Source organism: Grammomys surdaster, unplaced genomic scaffold, assembly GCF_004785775.1.
Source record: "Grammomys surdaster isolate TR1022 unplaced genomic scaffold, NIH_TR_1.0 62, whole genome shotgun sequence".
Classification (NCBI taxonomy): Eukaryota; Metazoa; Chordata; class Mammalia; order Rodentia; family Muridae; genus Grammomys; species Grammomys surdaster.
In genome coordinates, this window is record NW_021604564.1 from 5,109,243 (window position 1) to 5,132,355 (window position 23,113).

The 23,113-nt window shown below is 39.2% G+C and overlaps 1 protein-coding gene across 3 annotated transcripts in view; it reads left to right on the forward strand.

The window, feature by feature from the left end:
* Dnajc5b (DnaJ heat shock protein family (Hsp40) member C5 beta) overlaps window positions 1–23,113 on the forward strand; it is an 84,532-nt gene that overhangs the window by 29,174 nt on the left and 32,245 nt on the right. For all 3 annotated transcript variants that reach the window (XM_028764537.1, XM_028764554.1, XM_028764546.1), the window contains exon 2: window positions 8,057–8,183. In XM_028764537.1, coding sequence (XP_028620370.1) covers window positions 8,065–8,183 — 119 coding nt within the window. In that variant the 5' untranslated portion in view covers window positions 8,057–8,064. The remainder of the gene's footprint in view (window positions 1–8,056; window positions 8,184–23,113) is intronic.

A 23,113-nucleotide genomic window follows, 5' to 3' on the forward strand; every position in this document is an offset into this window, starting at 1 on the left:
AGTACTCACAGCTGATGAGGGCAGGAAGTACTCACAGCTGATGAGGGAGACCGTGCTCAGAAATAAGCAGCTCTAAGCGTGTGTAAGTCATACATTAGAAGCCAAGCCTGGTGACGCATGCTTGCAATCCCAGCCCTTAGGAGGTTTAGTAAGAGAGTTACCACTTTAAGACTAGCCTGGCTGTACAGTGAGAGTGGATTTGTTTTGTTCTAAGTATTCTAGCACTATCCATTGATTTATGGGAGCTATGATGTCCTAATTAGCTTTAATTGTTGACTGGTCTCATCCTAGAGTCATTGAGAATGAAGCCTCAACTGTGGAACTACAGAGATCAGATTGATTTGTGGGCATACCTGTGGATGGCTATCTTGATTGTTACCTGATGTAGGAAGGTCCAGCTCACTGCAGGCAGTACTATTCCCTTGGTAGTTGGTACTAGGATATATAAAAAGCTAGCTAAAACTAGATACAAATAACATTACACAGACAGAGCAGATTCTATTTATGTATTTAGAAATGTATATGTACTTACATATACAAATGTAACAAGAAAGAACAGAGATCTAAGAAAAATCCACAATATATGAATCTGGCTGGGAGGAGATTTGCCATAGGTGTTTGAGAATGTAAGGTTTTTCAGAGTGTGCTGGTTTGAATGAAAATGACTCCTATAGGCTCATAAACAGTGGAACTATTGGGAGGTGGTGCCTTGTTGGAGTAGGTTTGGCCTTGTTGGGGAAAGGGTGTCACTGTGAGATGAGCTTCAGAGTTTCAGAAGCCTAAGCAAGCCAGACCCAATGCTCACTCTCTTCCTGTGGCCTGCTGAACCAGATGTAGAACTCTCACCTACCTCTCCAGGATCACATTTTCCTGCACAACACCATGCTTCCTATTATGGCCATAAAGAACTAAACCTCTGAACAGTGAGCCAGCCCCAATTAAAAGAGTGGCTATGGCTACGATGTCTCTTCACAGCAATAGAACAACTGTAAGACAGGAGTCTTAGTTGGCAGTGATCAAAACTTAGCTAAAACATGCTCAGAGGGATGGAGGAGTGTGTAAATATGTTTATTGGTATTTATTGGTTCAGTCTAGAACTAGGTTGAGTCTACAAGTAGACCTGGGAAGATCTAGAGCCAGAGGCGTGGGCTCTGCAGTGACTCCTCCCACCTCCTGAGTGCACTACTTTGCTCTTAGGTTCAGACCATTTCAGAGCAGCCAACAATATTCAGTTTGCCCACTCTATGGCCCACATGGAGTCGTGGTCCTGTGTAAAATAATCTAGGGATGAATGCTCATTTGTCTAGCTTGGGTCAGGTACCAACTTTTCGTCTTATCAGGTGAAACTTGAGACTGAAGCAGGTCTTGAGGGAAAGCTTTGTTACAATGGAGACATATGTATGTCTCAGAAAAAGAGAATCCAATTGCTAATAGGAAGATTACCAGTTATAAAGGTTTCTGGCCAGAATAACCTGAAGTGTAATGATAATAGGCCTATTTGACCTTTAATTCTACATTCTAGGATCTAGATGACTATGTTTAGCCAATTACCTAACTTCACAGAGTGCTATGTATTTATTATGTGCATCGTGATGTTTTGAATTATGCATACATTGTAGAATATCTAAATCAAGGTAATTAACATACGCACTGTTTCAGGCTTATCTCTTCTTTTTCTGGTGATAATATCTAAATTCTACCAGGCAACTCATTATATCCTATACCTATAGGCAGCATGCTATTTGTTGTGGTGGACAGTCAGGATTTCTTCTACTTTTCTTGTATAAGACTCTGTAAATTATGCCCCATTGGTATTCAGGTACTCCACTTTCAAGGGAGAAGAAAATGTACCAGGTTACATGGCAAGTCCTTGAGCCTGTATAATCTTATTCTTGGGTGGGCTGTTTTTGAGCTCAGAGCCTGCGGGGCACTAGGAGTTTTGCAGAATCATGTCACATTTCCTCTCTAAAGAAAGTGAAGGTTCACAAAAACATTTTGAACTTATGTTGCTGTTGTTTTATTGAATTCCTTAGGACCACCAGCTGTCACTATACCTTGCTAAAGTGTAAGATCACTGCGACTAACCATATAACAATCTGTAGATTTTGCCTTTATCTGAGGTGGTCCAGGCATGAACCCTGTCAGAGGAGAGCTGGAAGTTGTGCTCCAACTGTGTCTGCCTGCCATTGTCATATATAATGTTGTTCTTTGATGCCTGTCTCAGCCTTGCACTGCTTTAGTGACTTGGCCTGACTATGGCAGCAAGAAAATGAAGAACAAACAGACACATATACCCAGAAAAGCTGGGATAGAGTATGCTGCACTCTGTGATAGAGAAATCACAGCACCCCAGAAGCTTAGCATGTTTTCTATATACAGCTGAACAGAGATACAGAATGAGGCTAAACAAGGAAACACAGATAAGCAAGAAAGCAGGGTTTGTTGACTACAGCTGAACAGAAGACACTTTGTAGGAGCTGTCTCTGTGGTGAACAGTCTTCAGGCTGTAAACGTGCAGGAGGAGGCAGTTCAGTGGACATTTTCTTCACACATTCATACACAGACCATAGGGAAGGCTTTTCCATCCTCTTGAACCTCAGGATGAAAGATTTTGGCCTTCCCATGGGTCTGAGGCTAGGGTTGTAGACATGGCTAGCCCATGGCAAAAGGACACATATTCACCCAAGGCATTACACACCCAAGGCTTCCTCAACTCCCCACAGATGCCACCATTGTCATTGGGGATTATTTAGACTGTCTGCAAAGCCCAGAAATGATCTTTTTAGCTCTAGTACATCCATTCATTCACATTGGTTCACCATTGTGTGTGTGTGTGTGTGTGTGTGTGTGTGGTGTGATAAAGAGATAAATTTCCATCTTTTATTTAGCATGAATTTATTTTTTATTATCTTTTTTCTGATTCTCCATGATGGTTTTTAGTTAGTGTTTACTAACTAGTGTTTCCTTAGTATACACATTAGGGAGTTTCAACATGCCATTTCCTCACTCTCTGTACTTTGTTTATATTCTCTATTGCTTCCATCAGACCTTTCTCTTCTTGCAGTTTTGTTTTCTCCTCTAAATAGTGCTTCATCTACTTCCTTTTTTTATTGGATTATTTTATTTATTTACACTTCAGATGTCATACCCTTTCCCCATTTCCCCTCCCTAGAACTCCCTATCCCATGCCCCCTCCTCCTTTTTGCTTTTATACCATTTTAATTACATGCATGTATTAAGGTCAGTTCTAAAATACAATAGATGCAAATAGTCAAGGAACAAGCAAGATAATAAACACAAATAGTTAAAGAACAAGCAAGGCATTAAACACAAGTATGTGAACACTCCTGTGATCACTGTTTCTAAGGGCTTATCAGGATGACGAAAATATCTGAGTCTACTTCCCTGTCCTAGTCCAAAGTCATTTGCATGCTTGAAGCCTACTTCTTTGTTCTAGTCTAAAATTTACATTCCTGTCTGAAATTACTTCTTTGTTCTAGCCTGAGATTTAGATTTCTGCCTGAAATTACTTCTTTGTTTTAGCCTAATGTCAGATTCCCACCTGAAGCCTACTTCCTTGTCCTTGGCCAATGTCATATTCCTGCCAAGCAGCCCATTTTCTTGTCCTTGGTCCATGTCAGCTTCTTGCCAAGCAGCCCCAAAGGCTCTCTGCCTCTCTCCGCTTTTTATTTTATTAACAAGACTGAGCCTGTCTTAGGTCATTCTGCCAAGAATGCCTTCTTTACCTGTCATGGAATATGCATTATCCAAAGCAATGCACTTATGTCTTAGGTTGGTAAGGCTCTGTGCAGAATCTTACCCATCCTTGGCTTGCCAACCTGTTAATTTAATAACTTTGCCTAGGGGTCTATTTTCAGGTTCAAGCCATGTACTTTGGCTGCCAACATGTTGATGTTGTTAAAGACAAGATTTAACATGATGGACAGGAATAAAATTATTCCCAGGACAAAAAGGGCTAGCATGATCAAGTTATGTATGCCATTCCATATAAATGTATGTGTAAATAATTAAGCATAGATTCCATTTGAAAGAAAATTTTGAAACATTTTGTTTTCTCCTCCTCCCTAATCCTTGTTTCTTTCTCCTCATTCTAGACTGATTTCTCTTTCATCATTGTCCCCCTATCTATATTTAAACTTTGATTGTGCATACAATTGAACATAGGCAATCATTATCTCTGTGCACATAGTTTATTTTGCTGAAAGAGTCTCCAGTTCTATCCATTCCCCTGCACATGAAGTTTCCATTTTTCTTTATGACTGAAGGAAACAGCGTAATTTTGTGCCACATTTTCTTTATCCATTCATCTGTTGAGGAACATCTAGTCTCCAGATAGATTGCAGCTTCTATAGACAGTGCTACAAAACATCTGTGTATTTTTACACTTAGATTTCTCTGGGTATGTATCCAGGCATGTTGTAACTGGATCATATGGAACTGCTGCTTTTAGTATTTTGAGGAAATTCTACATTGCTTTCCATAGTACCTGTATCACTTTATAGACCCACTATCCCTTATGAAGGCCCCTCTTTCCCTATATTCTAGTCATCATTTTTTCTTGTCATTTGTTTCTTGATGATACATATTTTGACTAGGGTGCTCAGTGTAGTTTTTGTTTTGATTTATGTCTTAGGGTTTTACTACTGTGAACAGATACCATGACCACCACAACTCTTCTAAAGGACATTTAATTTGGCTGGCTTACAAGTTGAGAGGTTTAGTCTATTATTATTAAGATGGGAAGAATGGCAGTATCCAAGCAGACATGGTGTTGGAGAAGGATCTGAGAGTTCTGCCCCTTGTTCTGAAGGCAGCTAAGAGAAGACTGGCTTCCAAGCATTGAGGAGGAGGTCTTAAAGCCCATCTTCACAATGACACACTTTCTCCAAAAAGGCCACACCTATTCCAACAAGGTCATATACCTCCTAATAGTTCCACTCTCCATCTGGGCTATGCATACTCAAACCATCTCAAGAGTTAAGACCATGGAAATTAAAGTTTTTATTGACATAGTTAATACTTGCATGTAATTAAAATGGTATAAAAACAAAAAGGAGGAAGGGGGATGGGATCAGGGGTTTCAAGGGAGGGGAAATGGGGAAAGAGGATGACATCTGAAATGTAAATAAATAAAATATCCAACAAAAATGGTTAAATGGTTGATATTCTCTTTCTCCCCTAATTTACATTGAGGTTTTATTGATTTTCTGTTCTCAACATGATTCATTTCCAATTTTCTTTCTCCAGACACTCCTCTCAATAATTCTTTGCTGTGCTTTCTTGAGACTGTTTTTCTTTTTTGTGTTGTGTTAGAAATCCTTTAAGTAATTTTCCACAGTGTTTTCATTTTTGTGTTCATGTTGAAATATTCTTATTTTTCTATCAAATTTAAAAAGATAATTTTTCTGGGCGTAACCATCTTGGTTGGAAATTACTGGCCTTTGTGGCTTGAAATATACACTTTTCTAATATCTTGGCTTTGGATGATTTTTTTTGAGAAGTATGATGCCTTTTAGATGTGTTTACTTTTGTGAGTTTGCATTTTTCTTATACCTTCTAATGTTATTTGTTTCAATGGCATTTTGAGTACAGTGTATCATGGAGTGGTTCTCCAGTCATGCTTATTTTTAAACTTTGCTTTGATATTCATTTCTTTCCATAGACTTGAGGAAATCTCTGTGATTTCATTAAATTTTCTATGTCTTTAGTTTTTAAAAATACCTCAGCTTCCTCTATAGCATGATCTAGGATAGGTATGGTCTCCTATTTACATTCAATAGAATTTGAAACTTGTAGCCATGCTAATCTTCATTTGATATTTGAATGTAGTATTGCCTCTACCTTTTCCACATCCCTGGTATGTTTTCTTCTGTTTGATCAAGTCTATTGGTGACACATTTCCCTGTGTTTTCTGCTTGATTCATTGTTTTCAATGTCCACATTGTCTTTCTTTCCAACCCCTCCCCCACTTCAATTTTCTAGTTTGCATTTCTTATCCGTTTTGCTGATGCTCCCATCTACATTTCTGGTTCTATCCCTCAGGACTAGAATTTTCTTCCTTCATTCATTGCTTGTATATTCTTTTAGACTGTTGCTTATTTTTATAAATAAGCATATGAAATATTCATCTGGCATTTTAACGGTTATATTGCCTTGCCCTGTTATACTTTTTGCATTTCTGAGTTAGTTTGTGCATCTGTTGGTTTGGATGTCTCTTCCAGTTTAATTGGAGCATCTTAGTGAGTAGCTTGCTTTTGAGTGCTTAATCCCAGTACCATCCACAGGGGGAACCCTGCTATTGCAGCAGGAACATCAAACTAAAAAAAAAGTTTTAAATTGATTAAAGACTGGTCATATACCAGTAAAACAGCAAATAGCAAGAATCAAGCAAAGCATGTGGTAAAGAGCATTTAGGGTAAATGTAGAAATACTCACTGAATGAGTTAAAGAGGGAGGGAGAAGCAAAAATAAAGGGAAAAGAAGAAGGGTAAAGAAGAATGTTACAGAGAGGAAGAGGAAAGTTTGAGAACTTAAAAGTTTCCCAATAATGGAAAAATTCATAAACAAAATTAATGTAAGAATGCAAGTCATATATAAAACCTTTAAGAAGATAAATCCAAGATATCACTAAAGGAATGGTAAAAAGAAAAGAGGTCAGCATTAAAAAAAAGGAAATAAAAGAATCACACCATGTGATGTTTATTATTATGACCAAGCAGAAAGGATTGAGAATATCTAAGAAACAAATTTCTGGGTGTGTATAGAAGGGAGTTCAGACCAACCCTGAGCATTGGCAGCACTTTCTGTGGACTTGGTTCCTAGACTAAATAAAAAGGAGAAAGTAAGCTAATGTTAGCAGTTATAGTTCTCTGATCCCTAACTGTGTGTGTCATGGACTGGCTGCTTCACACTCCTGCTGCTGTGAGTTCATTGTTATGACAGACTATAATCTCTGTGAGCTCAAATGGCTCTGCCTCCTTCAAGTGACTTTTATCATTTATTTTCTTACACAATAAGAAAAGTCACCAATAGACATGCTTCAACAAAATCAGAAGAAATAATAAAAATTTGAAAGTCTCCCCTTTAAAAAGAGAGCTAAGGTAGAAACTGCTAAAAGTCCAATGAAAGTAATGGAGAAACACTGCAGTGGAGGGGGTATTGTAGTGGTGTTCTTTGGGGTCCTCTGAGGTTGGAGTCTGCCAGGTAGATGCAATCAAGGAATGACCCATTGAATATGCACAGTCTTGTCTGTTGTATGGTTTATGCTGGTGCCAAGCCCATTTGGGTGTGTCATGTGTCTTCAGAACTGTGTTAGAACCAGGCTCTAATGATAAAGCTTCTGCCTCTCCAACTCCACATTGCAGAACTACTGACCTGGAGCTGTGTGTAGGGTGCTTTTGGCTGAGTTACCCTTTTGTGTCTCAGCACCTTTCAACTAACTGCCATATCACCCAATGCCTTCCTGAAGTGTCTTATCTCATTGATTTAGAATCTAGTATTTTTTTCTTTTAACATTTATTTATTTAGTGTGTGTGTATGCATATGTATGTGTGTATGTATGTGTGTACAGGAAAACACATTGTACAACAAGGACAACTTGTTGACTGGGTTCTTTCCTTTCATCATGTAGGACCCTAGCAAACACCATTACCTGCTGATCTTTCTCACCAGTCAATAGAGAAAGACTCACATGGAGGATTCTTTCCATAGCTAGGTACACTTGGAAAATATACAAAAATAAAAGACATACAAATGAAACAAAACAGGTATAGTTCTAACCTATGAGAGTTGATTCACAATACTTCTGAGATAGTTGTGTAAAGTCATGTTCTATTCGTGTGGCTTCCTGCAATCTTTGACTGAAAACCACTTTTAGCTCTTGGCGTTTTCATTCCTCATATTGTACCTAGCACAGCAAGGCACTAATGCTGGTCTTTTTAAAACAAGTGTTAAAAAATGAACTTTCTTCCTTTCCAGGGGGTAGGATCCAAAGTATAGAATCTTCATGGCTATTTTTCCATCTTTGGTTTTACAGATTGAGAAATGGCATGTAACGTACCTAACCAAAGACAGCGGACTATGTCAACATCAGGAGAAAGTCTATATGAAATTCTTGGTCTGCATAAGGGAGCATCATGTGAAGAAATTAAGAAAACCTACAGGTACCATGGAAGTTCAGTGGGGACAGTTCCTGTGCTACTGTTGGTGGTTTCTGGTGACTGGCAAGTGGTACCAAATTAAAGACATAAGCTTCTTGCCAAGACCAGGTGATCTGATTTCTGGACCCATGTTTCCTATTGTGTAGTATCAACAGTTCAGAATAGATAGGGATAGCAGTGATTTTTGAAAGGATTGCTGTATGATACCCAGTCTGTGGAAAGGGAAGTTAATTCTCTAGTCCAGGAAGAGGGAGTCATTAGGAAGGAGGAGAGAGGAGGAGAGAGGAGGAGAGAGGAGGAGAGAGGAGGAGAGAGGAGGAGAGAGGAAAGAGGAGAGAGGAAACCTAAGCAAATCAGTAGTTGAACTTTAACCCATGTGACATGCCATCACTAGATAAAGGTTTGCATCACTAGATAAAGGTTTGTCACAAATGTCACACTGGCCTTTAGTTTTGCTCTTTTCATAACTGACTTGCTACTAATAGTTACTGTATGGAAAAACTGAAATATCATTTTATTTAAAATCCTAAGGATCAAAAATATATATCAAGTATAACATAACCTTGCTAATTTTAAACTATCAAAAATGAAGATAATATGCATCTTTAATTTTACCTAATTTTTATGGAGAGTTTGTTTCCTCCATCCTTTGCTGTGTAGATAAAGCAGTAAAGGATTAAATTGACTTTGTCTTTAGTTTCCACTCATCTTTCTTTCTCCTAAGTACTGGAATGAAAACATCTCCATGTTATAAAATATCCTGTTTTCCTGCTTGAGCCTATGGTTATTGTCAATGTATTTAATCATTTTACAAGTGTTAATTATTTAACATGGAAGTTATTTTAGTTTCTTTCTATGCTTAACATCCTGTACATAAATCGCAGTATGTGTTTCCAATTGTTTCCTAATAGAAGAATAAAGCTGTACTTTTATAAGACAAAATGAATCAAAACATGATCATTTTAATTAGTATATACTTGGTTTAGTCTTGAATTGCTTTTTTTTAAAAAAAAGCTTATAGTGTTTTTTAATGTATGGAATTTAAAATTTTTGAAATAGACAAATTGTTAGTCATTTCTGTAATGTCTTTGCCCTTACTTGTCATGTCTAAAAAACCTCTCTCGATTACAGTATTATAAACATATCAGCTTCCTTCTTCTTTCAGTACATTTATGATTTGCTTTGACTTTAACTCTTTGATCCTTCCAGGGTTTATTTTGGTGTAAGGGATAAAGCAGTATTTCAGACTTGGTTTTGTGAAGTTAGCAGCCCACCAATACTTATAGAAGTCTCTAATTTTACCAACAATGAGACCTTCTTTTGCCTTGAGCCATGTGATAAACTATGGGAGCTAGTGTGGCCCCAAGAAGCTTATCCAAGTGACAGTCTTTCAGGCTGCCATTGGTCCAGTTGTTTGAAAATGGTGAAGGCTGCTTAAGGCCAAAGCAGATCTTGTAACGTATATTTCACCTGGAGTGCTGGGTACAAAGGAGAATTTACTATATATTTGGCACCAGGGCTTCATAAGTATACCTAGGAACTCCTCAACCCACAACGAATGAACAACATGGTTGGAACATTTCTGAACTTTTCTTACAGCTTCAGACCACTGTTGTGAGGTTCTTTGGGATGGAAATCAGAATGATTGCATTTTATGGTTAGAACAATAAAAATGTCCTCCAAAATGAGGAATAAAAAAGCTATATCAAACTTCCTTGCCATTTTTAAAGCTCAATTTACAAATGTGACTTTTAATTGACTTTATTAATTTTGGAGGCTGATATTTCAGGTCATATTTTAATTACAGCATTAATTATGCCGTGCGGCTTGCAAGTTTAATAATCACAACACAAAATCTTTTCATGTAATCAGTGTCTTGCCACTAATTTTGTTTTAATGTCATACAAATATTATTTTTCAGCTGATTAGGGCACTAGCATGCTACCCAGAGCGTCTACTTCTACCTAAATTAGACATTTATATTCTGCAAGTTATTCAAAATGCAGGAGCAGGCTGAAAATCCACTGAGAATATTATTCCTATATTCAGAGGTCTGCATTGAAATAGTGACAACACAGTGAGCTTAAACCCAATGAGATGTAATAAAATTATCAACTGTTGATCCATATGTTTTTTGGCCTCAGGTCAGAGAAATGTAATAAAAATTGCTGACCGTTAATGACCTCTGTTATGATCTTTTGCTTGTCCTCTTGAAAACAAGATTGAGTTAGAAAGTTTCTTCTTTTATCTTTATTCAAATTTTCTGATAATATGTTCATTTGAATACATACATGTTCCAAGTCATCGCCTCAGGGGAAACGATGTTATTAATTTCTTGCAAACTTTTCTAAAGAAAGCTCATGAGCAGATAGAACTTCCAGACTGGGCAAGATGGAGTAGACTTATCTTTCACTGTTCCCCCTGATAGCATTTGGCTGAAATTCTTGCGAATGACACAATCGGAAACTAAAGAGAAATCTGAGAGCTAGAAATGGGTGAAGGCGCTAGTGACCTCAGGACCAAAGGAGTAAAGCCATAAAACATCTCATGACTCTTCCACTCCTCACCCACCACAATATAACACAGAAAGGAAGTTTTACCAGTTGTCAACCAGTCTTCCAGTAGAACCAACTCAGGTGATCTTAATCTTTCCCCAACTTGAACAACATGTCACCCAAGTCCTGGATTACAGAAAGATTGTCAATTGAAAGCCCCTTAACAATAAGGACAGGGGACCCACTTTCAGGTCTATAGACTGAGCCTCCCCCCTCCCACTCTGATTCGATCTGTCAGAGATTCCATCTGGTAAGATGGATTCAACAGCAAACATCCAGTCCTGGAAGCGCAATTTTGTCAGAGGAAGTTGGAGATTCCTTTCCCCTACCCAAAAGCACTCAGACAAAATGAAATCCCTTTCAGTTTCCTGGATACTATAAAGAATGCTGAAAGGCTCATGTGAGGATGGAGAGATAGCTCAGCAGTTAAGAGCACTGTCTGCTCTTCCAGAAGACTCAGGTCCAGTTTCCAGCATCTAGATGGGAGCTCACAACTGGTTAAAACTCTAGTTCCAGTGGACTCAATGCCCTCTTCTTGCCTCACTGCCCACAGTAGGCATACAACTGGTACACAGACATACATGCATGCAGAACACACATACACATAAAATAAAAATAAAAATTTAAATGTTATAGAAGAAAGGCACATAAAAGATATACTAGTAAATTAAAATAGCACCATCAAAATAGCACCATTGAGTCTCTGAAAATCAGGTGCTTATTGGAACCATCTGCCAAAGTAAACTGAGACCTACATGTTAAACCTAAGTAGGTGACTATTTGTTATAATAAAAAATAAATAGAACCGAAATATCTCCAGTCAAGATATCCAGATATGTTTGAAATTCCCATCATAAAAAATAACTAAGAAAGTCACAACTTGAATGAGAAAGGTCATCAGCTGACTCCCATACTGACAGGAGGCAGACACTGAAATTTTCTGCTAAGTATTGAAAGTAAAACCATAGGGGTGTGGGAAAGGACTCAACACAAACAAATGAAGTTGCAAAAAAAAAATCACAGGAAAGAAAGCTCATAGCAAAAGAACCAAGTGGATGTAACAGAAACCATGCTAACAGGTTGAGCTCAGTAACAGTGGGAAGGACTCAGAAAAGAATCATTGGAATTCAGGATGAACCAGTAAAATTTATCCAGTATGAACAAGAGAGACAGTAAATTAAAAACAACCCAATTTTAGAAATCAATGGCACTGGGGTCTCAGGTGGAAAGAAGAGAAGAAATGGACTGAGAAAGTATTTGGAGAATTAATGAGTGAAATCTACCCAAATTTAGCAAAAATACAAAACTACAGCTATAAGAACCCAAGTGAATCCAAATAGGCTAGCAAAGAAATGTAACCCAAACACAACATCATTAAACTTTTAAAAAACTACAACCAAGAAAAAGTCTTGAAAGTACAAAAAACCACCATTGTACTTACTGGGCAGCAGCCACCTGAGTGACAGGCCTGAAGCAACAGAATCTGCAAGGCAGTGGGCACAGCATCTTTCAAGGGCTGAGGGAAAACTGCAAATATGGCATCTCATAAAATTGTATTCAGCTATCAGGGGTAATTAAGGAAGTTAAGAAATACACAGACAAAAAACATCCAGAAGAACTGGGCAGTAGTAGATCTATTCTTAGAGAATGGCATAAACTTGTGTGTGCCTACACAATTGTGAGCACACACACACGCACACACACAATCTATGCCACATATACAAGCACACACAAAAATGAAAAAATAAGTACTTCAAGAAGCTTTTCAAAATACAGGAAATTACAAAATGATGTCATGCAATGAAGAAAGAACAATGGAGAAAGTTGAGATCTGAGTAAAATAAGATTACCCTACCCTTGGACCTCCTTAATGTATGAACTGCTGGACCCAAAGTTATATCACCACATGATACTTGATTGCCCTGATGGCAGTGAGATTTATACACTTTACTAAAACCAGAAAACACTGGTACCAATATATACACAGACCATTTGAAGACACCTACCTGAAATGACTAAAAATCTATGTAATAACACTACAAATAGAATAGAGTAATCCTTTAAAAATGCTCAGATAACCTCCAGGAAGACAAAAAATAGAAAATGGTGGAAGAAATAGCAAACAGAAACAAATAATAACAAAAAAAAACAAAGAAAAGAAAGAAATTAAGAAAAGACTTAATCCTCAACATAAGATGGATTGTCAGTAGCTAAGATGTGTTTTTTTTAAAACACTTTGAATACACTATCCATCCCATTTCATTCATCACATTTTAACAATGTATCCCAGCAATGACCAGCCTGGAAAGGATCTTACTCTTTCACTTTACTGCCATGGTACAGATGTACCATGAGTTCATTAACTTTCTGTTGGCAGTCATGGTTTTAGTGTGAAATGCGCCCCATAGATTTTATGTTTGAAAAAGTTTGAAAAAGTCCTCAGCTAGTGGCTTTGTTTTGGAAGATCATAGAACTTTCAGGAAGTGGAGCCCAGGTGGAGGAGGTGGTGCTTGAGGTTAGGTAGATCTGTCTTGCTCTCGTAAGTTACTATTTGTCAGGTATTTATTTTCTTACAACAGAAAAAAAAAAGGTAAGTGCTTACTCTTCAAGGCTGTCTGTTTAAACAGTATTTGAGTTTCTCATAGGGGGAACCTCATTGCCACAGAAGGAAGTGGAAGAAATAAAGTACTCTTGGTTTCCATTCTCTTAACAGTTATGTGTGTTCTGATCCCAAATCCCTGAAACAAAAATCCACATTATCCAAATAAACTATTTGCTTATTCAGTGCTGGCTGTTTCTGATGAAGGATTTGAAATTACAGATAGCCAGTGCCACAATAAACAGGGACATGTATCAACAGGAAAAGGACAAATGTTCTTTAAGAAGGGTGGACAAAGTTGGGAAGGAGATTTTTAGCACCTTTAGTCCTGTATGCCTTTAGAGAATTACCATAAGTAGCTTCTTCAAAGACCACATAAATCTCTCCGATGTCTGTGGCTAAATCCATCACAGGGTCTGTGAAATGTCATTTCCTTTGAATTTCTGAAATTCAACTATGCTTCATTAAGTAACTGTTCTAGTAGAGTTCCCAACTACCTCAAAGGACAGTGGGGGAAAGGTGACACTAGGAAGGCTTTTAGTGTGTCAGTCTATAAGCTACTTAAGCACATGCCTTGTTGAGATTTTGTAGAAAGAATGAGACCATTTTCTCAGAGTACATGAAACGCTTTGTGAAAAAGCACAATGGGAACTGAGCGAATATCCTCATCATCCTTCTCATTCTAAAATTAGCCACCCGCTTGGTTCTACTGTTCAAACACCATTTATCCAGCTCACACAAGGTGAATTTATCCAGCTCACACAAGGTGCATTTATCCAGCTCACACAAGGTGCATTTATCCAGCTCACACAAGGTGAACTTTCAGTCTGTATCTAAAGTGACCTATCGTAGGATGAAACTCATAGCATCTCTCCTGGCACTCTCAGTAAGGAATAAACTGTCTTCAGCACTGCAGTGCTTATTCCAAACACACTAGCATCCGAGGTCATTTAATCCATTCTTCTCACTGTTGGGCAAAGTCATTTCATCCTTACCAGTGTTCGCTGGAGATGAACAATGTCTTTTCTTGTTATTCCAAGCTTAGAAGTCTTACGGCCTACTTAATGTATTGTTGGAAGAAGGCTCTATTAAAATGCTCAGGTTCTAAAAGGGGGGACTTCTGCCCCTAGACCAAGCAGAGAGGGGCCACCCAGAACCCCTTCTGACAGGTGATCTGAATTCTTGCTTAGGCTGCGAGGCTAAGCATTGCAAGGGAATATAAATAAAAGATAAAAATATCTTTCTGGGTTCCCTGAGGGACAAGCCTGACTGCATAGGGGTTGATGTCAAAAGTATCCCCTCTCCAGGAAAAAGACATCTGGATGCATATGGCCCTCATGCCTCACTGGACAACGACAGGGGACTGGAGCCATTACAAGGTCCCCTTCAATTACTGGAGGTCGGGCCTCTATCCCCACCTTGGAAAGTTTAGAATTGCCACAGCCCTTCTATACTTAGAGAAGGGAGGAGATGTCGGGGCAGCCCTGATTACACACTGAAGGCCTAAAATCAGCCATAGGCCTAAAATCAGCAATAGGCCTGTCATACATGTATACTAACACCAAGTCTTGGGTCTCAGTGGAAAAACATTGAAACAGATGACTATAAGCTAATGTAAACAGGCAGCTTTTGTGGAAATTTACAAGCCTGAGTAGTCATAGACCTTGTAAATAGGTAGCCTTGGCAGACAGTACCAACTTAGATAAGGTCAAGCGAGTCATAGGCAGAGTCATAGTGACTTGTCCCCTGAACCTTCACCCAGCCGATACCCGGTTCTGATGATATCTGTATTCCCCCTGATCACCCACACTCCAGTGTCATTCCCTTCCCCAAATCCTGTCTTTCTGTGTTTATAACCCCTGTGTGAATGAATTACGATTTGAGAAAAAATAAATTATAAAAAAAAATGCTCAGGTTCCACAAAGTCAAAGGCTGATCTATATTCCTGTCAGTTGCTATAACGTTACATTAGCATATTTTGCCTTCCTAACTTAGTTAGTCTTAGTCAACAAAGTTCTTAGGAAGCTCCTGAGTGAAGCTGGTGAAGGAAGAGGGAGAGACGTAGTTAAATATGGGATGGGTAGACAACTAAGGAGATAATAGGGACTTGAAATGAGGGACTTGGAGATTTTCACCTGGCTCTTTCAACTAATTCAAGAACTTGAGTGTCTTAGTTAGGATTTTACTGCTGTGAACAGACACCATGACCAAGGCAACTGTCATAAGAACAACATTTAATTGGGGGTGCTTACAGGTTTAGAGGTTCAGTTTATTATCATCAAGGCAGGAACATGGGAGCATCCAGGCAGGCATGGTGCCCGGAGGAGCTGAGAGTTCTACATCTTCATCTCAAGGCTTTTAAGAGAATTCTGGCTTCCAAGCAGCTAGGACAAAGGTCTTAAAAATCCACACTCACAGCGACACACTTCCTCTAACAAGGCCATATCTCCTATAGTGCCTGGCTCAAACATATACAAACCATCACATTCCACTCCCTGGCCCCCAAAGGCTTGTCCAAACATATGAGTCTATGGAGGGACATACCTAAAAATAGCATAATGCAAAATACATTCAGTCCAACCTCAAAAGTCCTCATACTCTATAGCAACCTCAACAATGTCCAAAGTTGAAAGTCTCTTCTGAGATTCATCCAATCACTTAACTGTAATCCCCAAAGCAAGACAGGAAACAAGCTGGGCAAACTCCAAATACTGCATCTCCAGTTTTAACGTCAAAGCAGTCTTCAGATCTCCAACTGCTTTTTCATCTTGGTTGAATGCAACAAACTTCTTTCTTCTGGACTAGTTCCACTCCCTGTTAGCTTCCCTCAGCAGATAGTCCACAGCTCTGGCATCTTCAATACCTGGGATCCACACATGATCTTCTGGGTTCCTACAAAGGGCTGGTGTCTCTATTTTTGCTCTGTCCTTTGTAGTACTCTAAGCTCAGGTTGATCCACTCCACTGCTGCTGCTGTTCCTGGTGATCATCCCAGGGTACTGGCATCTCCAATACACTGAGGTCTTCCTCTGTAACTAGGTTTCAACAATAGTCTCGAATAATGTCTCTTCATGCCAAGCCACAACTCTTTTGTATGACCCCTAAAGTCCTAAGCTGTCAACTCCAACTGAGGCTGGACCTTCACCAGTGGCCTTCCATGGCCCGTCATAGTGCCAAGTCTCAGCTGCTCTTCATGATTCTGTCATGCCTTCAAAATCACCACCTGGGTGACTCTTACACATTAACAAGTACAGCTGCAACATGAGGAACATCCATGGCTACCTCTGGAACACAGCTTCTTCGTGCTCTCAGAAAACACTACCCAGAAGATTTCACCTTATTGACGCTGGTGTCTTCTTAATCACCACTAATTTCCTAGCTCCAGCTAACCAGCATCAATTGTCCCAGAAGTCCCTTCCATTCTGGATTCTAAAGCCAGAGCCATATGGCCAAAGCTACTGAGTTCTGCTGCTTGCTGGGCCTGGAACATGGCCCCCTTGTTCTTTGCATTATCATCAGCTTTCTATTTTCCAGTTCCTTCACTGCTGAAGCTTGGTTGTCTTGGAACTTTCTCTGTAGACTGACTTTGAACTCAGAGATCTGCATGCCTGTCTACTAAGCACTGGGACTAAAGGCGTGGTCCACCAAGCCTGGATTTGAGTTTTTCTTCACCTAGAACTTGCTCTATTCTAGGCTGGCCTTGAACTCAGAGATCTGCTTGTTTTTGATTCCTGGGATTAAAGGTTTGTACTACCATGCCTGAACTTAAAATTTAGCTGGGTGGGATTTTACCCCAAGGTTATTTATCCTTGAACATGGGATTCAGCTCCATGTCACTTCCTGGTGCCCCTTTAAGACTTTTACTATATACGTTATATTTTTCCTTTCTCAGCTTGCTACGCTTGTTTAAAATGTTCTTCATGAGACTTAACCAGAGAACGAAGTCTGTGATAGGTGTTTCTGAGACTTCCTTTGTCAGTGCAATTATTCTGAGTCTCTTCACCTTAGCCTCAGGCAGACTAGTCAGAGAAGGACAAACCCAAAATACCAATAAATAAATAAATAAATAAATAAATAAACAAAAAACCAGTCTCTAGGCCACATATTGAAATTTTCCACTGAAAACTCTTGGGTCAGGTCCACACAATTCAAATCACTCTCAATAACAATGTTTTCCATATTCCTACTATGATAGCCCATTAAGCCCCATTTAAAGCATTCCTTGACATTTCAATTCCAAAGTCCCAAAATCTACATTCTTCAAAAGCATGATAAGGCTTATCATATCGATACCCCAGTTCCTAGTACCAACTTCTGTCTTAGTCAGGGTTTTACTGCTGTGAACAGACACCATGACCAATTCATGAAGGCTGCTAGCAGAATACTGGCTTCCAGGTAGCTAGGATGACGATTTTACAGCTTCCACCCACAGTGACACACCTACTCCAACAGGGGTACACCTTTTAATTGTGCCACGCCCTAGGCTGAGCATATACAAACCATCACATTGAGTTACAGTTTCTACTGCCTGAGGTATTCTCTGCTGAGAAAGTCTATGGAACCAAAGAACCAGATTATTCCCATTCAGTGGTTCCTCCAAGCCATGTTTGCACCCTGCCAGTAATACCAGTGGGTCAGTGGGTATGTTTATGTCCTCTGCTATATCCAGCCGTGGCTCTGGTCTCCCACTTCAGCTCCCCTGACACTCAGTTGGATAAAACTACCCTGCATCTCTCCTGCATTACCCATTCATGACAGGCAGGTGCAGCTGCTCCCTAACAGCCACACTAGTCTTAAAGTCTTCTGACTACTCTGACCTACGAGTCTCCTGTACTGTTGAGACTTGAGCCATTAATTCCTGGTGGTGGGTTGTGATACGTGGAGATATGGAGGTTGATGTCCTCCTCCTCTTGTGTTCTGTTGTGCTCCCTTAAGGGCCAGTTGTCAGTTTTCTATGGGACTATTAGCAGAATCCCAGTCCTCTCTGATAGATGAGTCTGTGTTCCTAGGTCAAGGTCATCATGCCTTGTTCTTTCATTCAGATAGATTCTTTTCCAGATTTCAATAGCATGCATTCAGGGAGACATCTTCAAGGCTCTCCCAAACAGTTAATATGTTCTCATTTGATGGAAATCTCAGCAGGTGGTGGGTTAGATTCTTTTCTCAAGGCTGTTGCATTGACTTTCCAGATGTGCCCTGATGTATTAAATTTCTAGTAGTGAATGACAAGATGTGTACAATGGCTCAAAGATGTTATCCGACTACACAGTTCTACAGCAAGGCAACCTGAGTAACTTGAATTGGGTAAATTTGCCATCTACCGCTGCTCGAAACACATTGTGAGTGTGATTAAAGTCTTTTTATTGACACCAATTAGCATATAAGCATACTTGCTGAATGAGTAAATTAATGAGTAAGTGAGCATTAAAACTGTTTTATTTTAGCACGATAGTGCTCACAGTATTGTGAAAATCACATACGTTGCATATTTCATAGCCTTTTCATACTAAGTTAAAAATAATAACTTTCTCAAATTTATTTGAAGGAATTACCAAGCAAAATGAGTTAGAACTCAATTGAAGGAGCTAAAGAAAGAAATGGAAATAGAGAGAAAAAGAGCAGACTAGAGCTCCCCTTCCTGGCTCTAAGGTACTCATCAGCTCCCTTTTCTGTGAAGCAGAGCACTTTATTAATGTACCATGCCTGGCTGTCCTGTCCCAGCAGGTACTTGATCCACTGTTTTCCTTTCTGTATCTCCCACTCCATCACTGCTCTTAAAGGCAGATACTGCTTCTCCCACTGTGCTCCCAGCCCACCCCCATGCTAACATTTGCAGAAAGAAAAAGTGAAGTGATCAGCAAGTATATTCTGATTGTTTGTTTCTGGCTGCTCTCTCCTTGATTGTGTTTTTATTTTTAGCTCTTCAGAACCATTTCTCAAATGATATATTTAATCATCTTGCTGAATGGGAAGTAGTTGACGGGCCCAGAAAATGCAGATGGGGGCAGATGGACAGGGAAAGGCCTTGTCGTCTGTTAGGGACACAGTACAACTTCTGTGACTCCAGACCTTCCAGTGAGATGCAAACAAAGGATGAGGGAAAAGACATAGAGACTGTAAGTTTTAAATGTGCAAAGTCTCACATGCTGGTGTGGTGTGGCTCACACCTGTAATCCTACTATTTGGCAATAGGAGGTAGAAAGAATGCTTTGAATTCAAGGGCAGCCCAAATTACAAAGTGATTTCTAGACCTTTTCTCAAACAAAAAAAGCATCAAAATGGTATAGGTTACATAAATGTTAATTTAAATGTTTAAATAGTTTGTGTATATGTGTGTGTGTATGTAAGTGTACCATCTGCATGCCCACAGAAGAGGGCACTGGATCTCTTGGAACTCAAGTTATAGGTGGTTGTGAGCCACGTGGCTTCTGAGAAGCCAACCCAGGTGTTCTGCAAGAGCAGTAAGTACTCTTAACTGCTGATCCACTTCTATAGCCATAAATATTAGTTTTTATTTACACCAATATTTATACTTTAAAAATATACAGAAATAAGATTAAGAAATTAAAAACAACACATATCTATGGCATTCCTTGACAAGAGCCTAACAGAATATCAGTCCATAGATTTGAAATTACACAAAAATTTAGCTCTTTCTTAGCTCCTCGGAGGACCACCAAATCAGAGGAAATTGGTCTTATACACCCTACATATCATCACGTAAGTTCCTGTGCTTTGTGGAACAATTTAACCTCTTGTTGACAAAGCAGCAGATAATTCAAACACTGTTTCTATTTCATTCACTGATACATGGAACTTTCTGGAAAACTTACCCAGAATTTGAAATAATGAGTCTCCTGAGTGAACCAAAATGAGGAAATTGCTAGTTTCACAAGGAGCAGGAAGAATATCATTTCTGTGGCAACCCCAATTTGTGCTGTTTTGCCCATCTTTATTAGCAATTACAGGTAAAAGGGGAGGCTGCTTATGAATAAAGAGTTACTGTCAAGGGAATGCAAAGCTAATGGAAGAATTGTAAATATTTACAAGGCAGAGTGATGATTCAAGCTCACAAGATTAATTGAAATTAATCTCTCTCAGGCACTAATTTGTTTCCTGAGTTCTAAAACCTTCCACTGAGAAGGCCATGTTGGAGATGTTTTCCAGGTGATTGTGACCTACCTTCTCCTGAACATGTTCATCTACTTCATCCTCTTGACTCTTTATGGAGCATCAACCTGACCTTCCTTACACTGCCATCATTATAGTCAATGACATTTCCATTCACTCAGTACTGATTCCTTATCACATGCTTATTTATGTTATACTGGGGGGCATATTTAATTTTTCATCAGTGAGAATCCTACATATCTTTTCCTCTCATCATGGTATCACTGATTTTACACCAGATTTTGTTCATTATGGAATATGTATCTTGCTAAATTCGTTTTTGCACAGTAAGCTCTTTAAACAGAAGGAACTCCGTGTCTACACACTCAATGGCAAACAAAAGGGAGGCTCTGACGATTTGCAGAGAAGAACCAAGATCATATTAATTAAAACCAAATGCTTCCCATCATTCATCTCTGTTCTACACACTTTGCTAGGTGATAGAGAAAAAAATTACAGGAAATATAACTGATAATCATAATTGAATACTGGGAAAAATGTAGATTTTTACTATTAGTCAAGAGCTTTGAAGGGAAGAGAGTATATAACAAAGATAGAAATCTGCCCTAGAGGTTAGAGATAGTTTCTCTATAAAAATGAATATAATCTTAATTTCAATACAGTAAAGGCCACTTTATATTGAGAGTAGTCGGAAAAGCCTGAAGATGTACCCACAGCCAGTCAGTCACAAATACCAGCATTTGATGAAAGCTCATGCATGGTATGCCAAGCACTGTGTTCTGTGACTTCCATTAACCATTCTATTTTGTTCTTATGTCTTCTTCTCCTGCATGCTAAAACTGCGGCTTAGAAAGGCTCACTAAGGAGCTGTCCAATTTCAGAGTTGTGGAGCAGGTCCTAACACATGGTTAACCTCTCTCAAGTCTATCACTCCCCCAACCCGTGTGTGTGTGTGTGTGTGTGTGTGTGTGTGTGTGTGTATGTGGGGGGTGCATTTTATGTGATGTATGTGTTTATGTGGGATACCCTTGCCCATGCAGATTAGTGGAAGATGCCAGTTGTCCTGGTCTGTCACCCATTGTCTTAGTCTCTTGAGGTAGATTCTATCAATGAGACTGGAGCTAAGCCGGTGGCCGTCATAGAGCTGAGACTCCAGAAGGCATTCTTAGCTTTACATCTGGATTCTGGTGGTCCACACTCTGCTCTTCATGCCTGATGATTTAATCACTGATCCATCTCTCCCATCTCTGCTTCTAACTGTTGTGCTGACATCCCTCCAATGACTCTGAAGAGCACAGGCTGAGAGATGAGCTACAGTAGAGGACAGAGTAAGCTTGATGGCTGGGAAGGAAATCTGAGAATGAAATCAAGGATTCTTAAATGAATCAAGTCCAGAACCTCAAATTGAGGAGAGGGCAGGGAAATGGGCCCAAGGTGCCAAGGCTATGGCTGCTCACCTCAGCTACCAGGATCTGTTTCTGCAGGATGTTAAGTAGCTTTTAGTGTTCATGGGGATGGGCTGTCCATCCAATCATTACAGCATGATCTATGGATAAATGCAAGCACGAAAGTGTAAATGAATAAGTCAGTGAGAAAAAAAATTCTTATTTTCATGAGAAGTCATGGAGCTGGCATCTAGACAAATGGTTTAGTGTTTGATGGAAAGAATCAGATGGGCATCAGCAGTGGAGGAACAAAAGTATTTGACCCACAGTCAGTTTGTTTCTCTTGTTGTTGTTGTTGAGACAGAATCTGTCTGGATAGACTACCTATACATGAACTTATGATCACCCTGCCTCTGGCTCCCAAGGGCTGGCATACACTACCACTCCTGGCCTGTCTGTCGTTACTATTATTCTTGAAACAAAAGGGAAACAATAAAATTCCCATCACTCAAAATACATCAAATAAAAGTGATGTATTTTCTATAGAATTTTCTGTATTTAATTATTTGTAAAGATATTAAAACTATCAGTAAATGGAAAATGTTTATGAAAAATATATGAAAAGAGCTGAAAATATAACAAGAATTATCAGAATCAAATTTTATGGAATCTGGAAATTAATGGAGTTCTCAGCAAAACCAAGAGGCACTTATTTGCTTGTAAGGACAGAGATGCCTGAGTGCCCATTATTTTATGAGTTAGTCTCCCACTGACCTACAAGTTAGCAAGTAAGCTAGTGAGTGAGCTCCAGGTGTCTCCTGTTTCTGCCTTGGGGCTAGGATTACTAGTTGGAGGATTACTAGTATGAAGATTAGTAGGAGGATTACTAGTAGGAGGATTACTAGTAGGAGGATTACTAGTAGGAGGATTACTAGTTGGAGGATTACTAGTAGGAGGATTACTAGTAGGAGGATTACTAGTAGGAGGATTACTAGTAGGAGGATTACTAGTAGGAGGATTACTAGTTGGAGGATTACTAGTAGGAGGATTACTAGTAGGAGGATTACTAGTTGGAGGATTACTAGTTGGAGGATTACTAGTAGGAGGATTACTAGTAGGAGGATTACTAGTTGGAGGATTACTAGTAGGAGGATTACTAGTAGGAGGATTAGTAGTAGGAGGATTACTAGTAGGAGGATTACTAGTAGGAGGATTAGTAGTAGGAGGATTACTAGTAGGAGGATTACTAGTAGGAGGATTACTA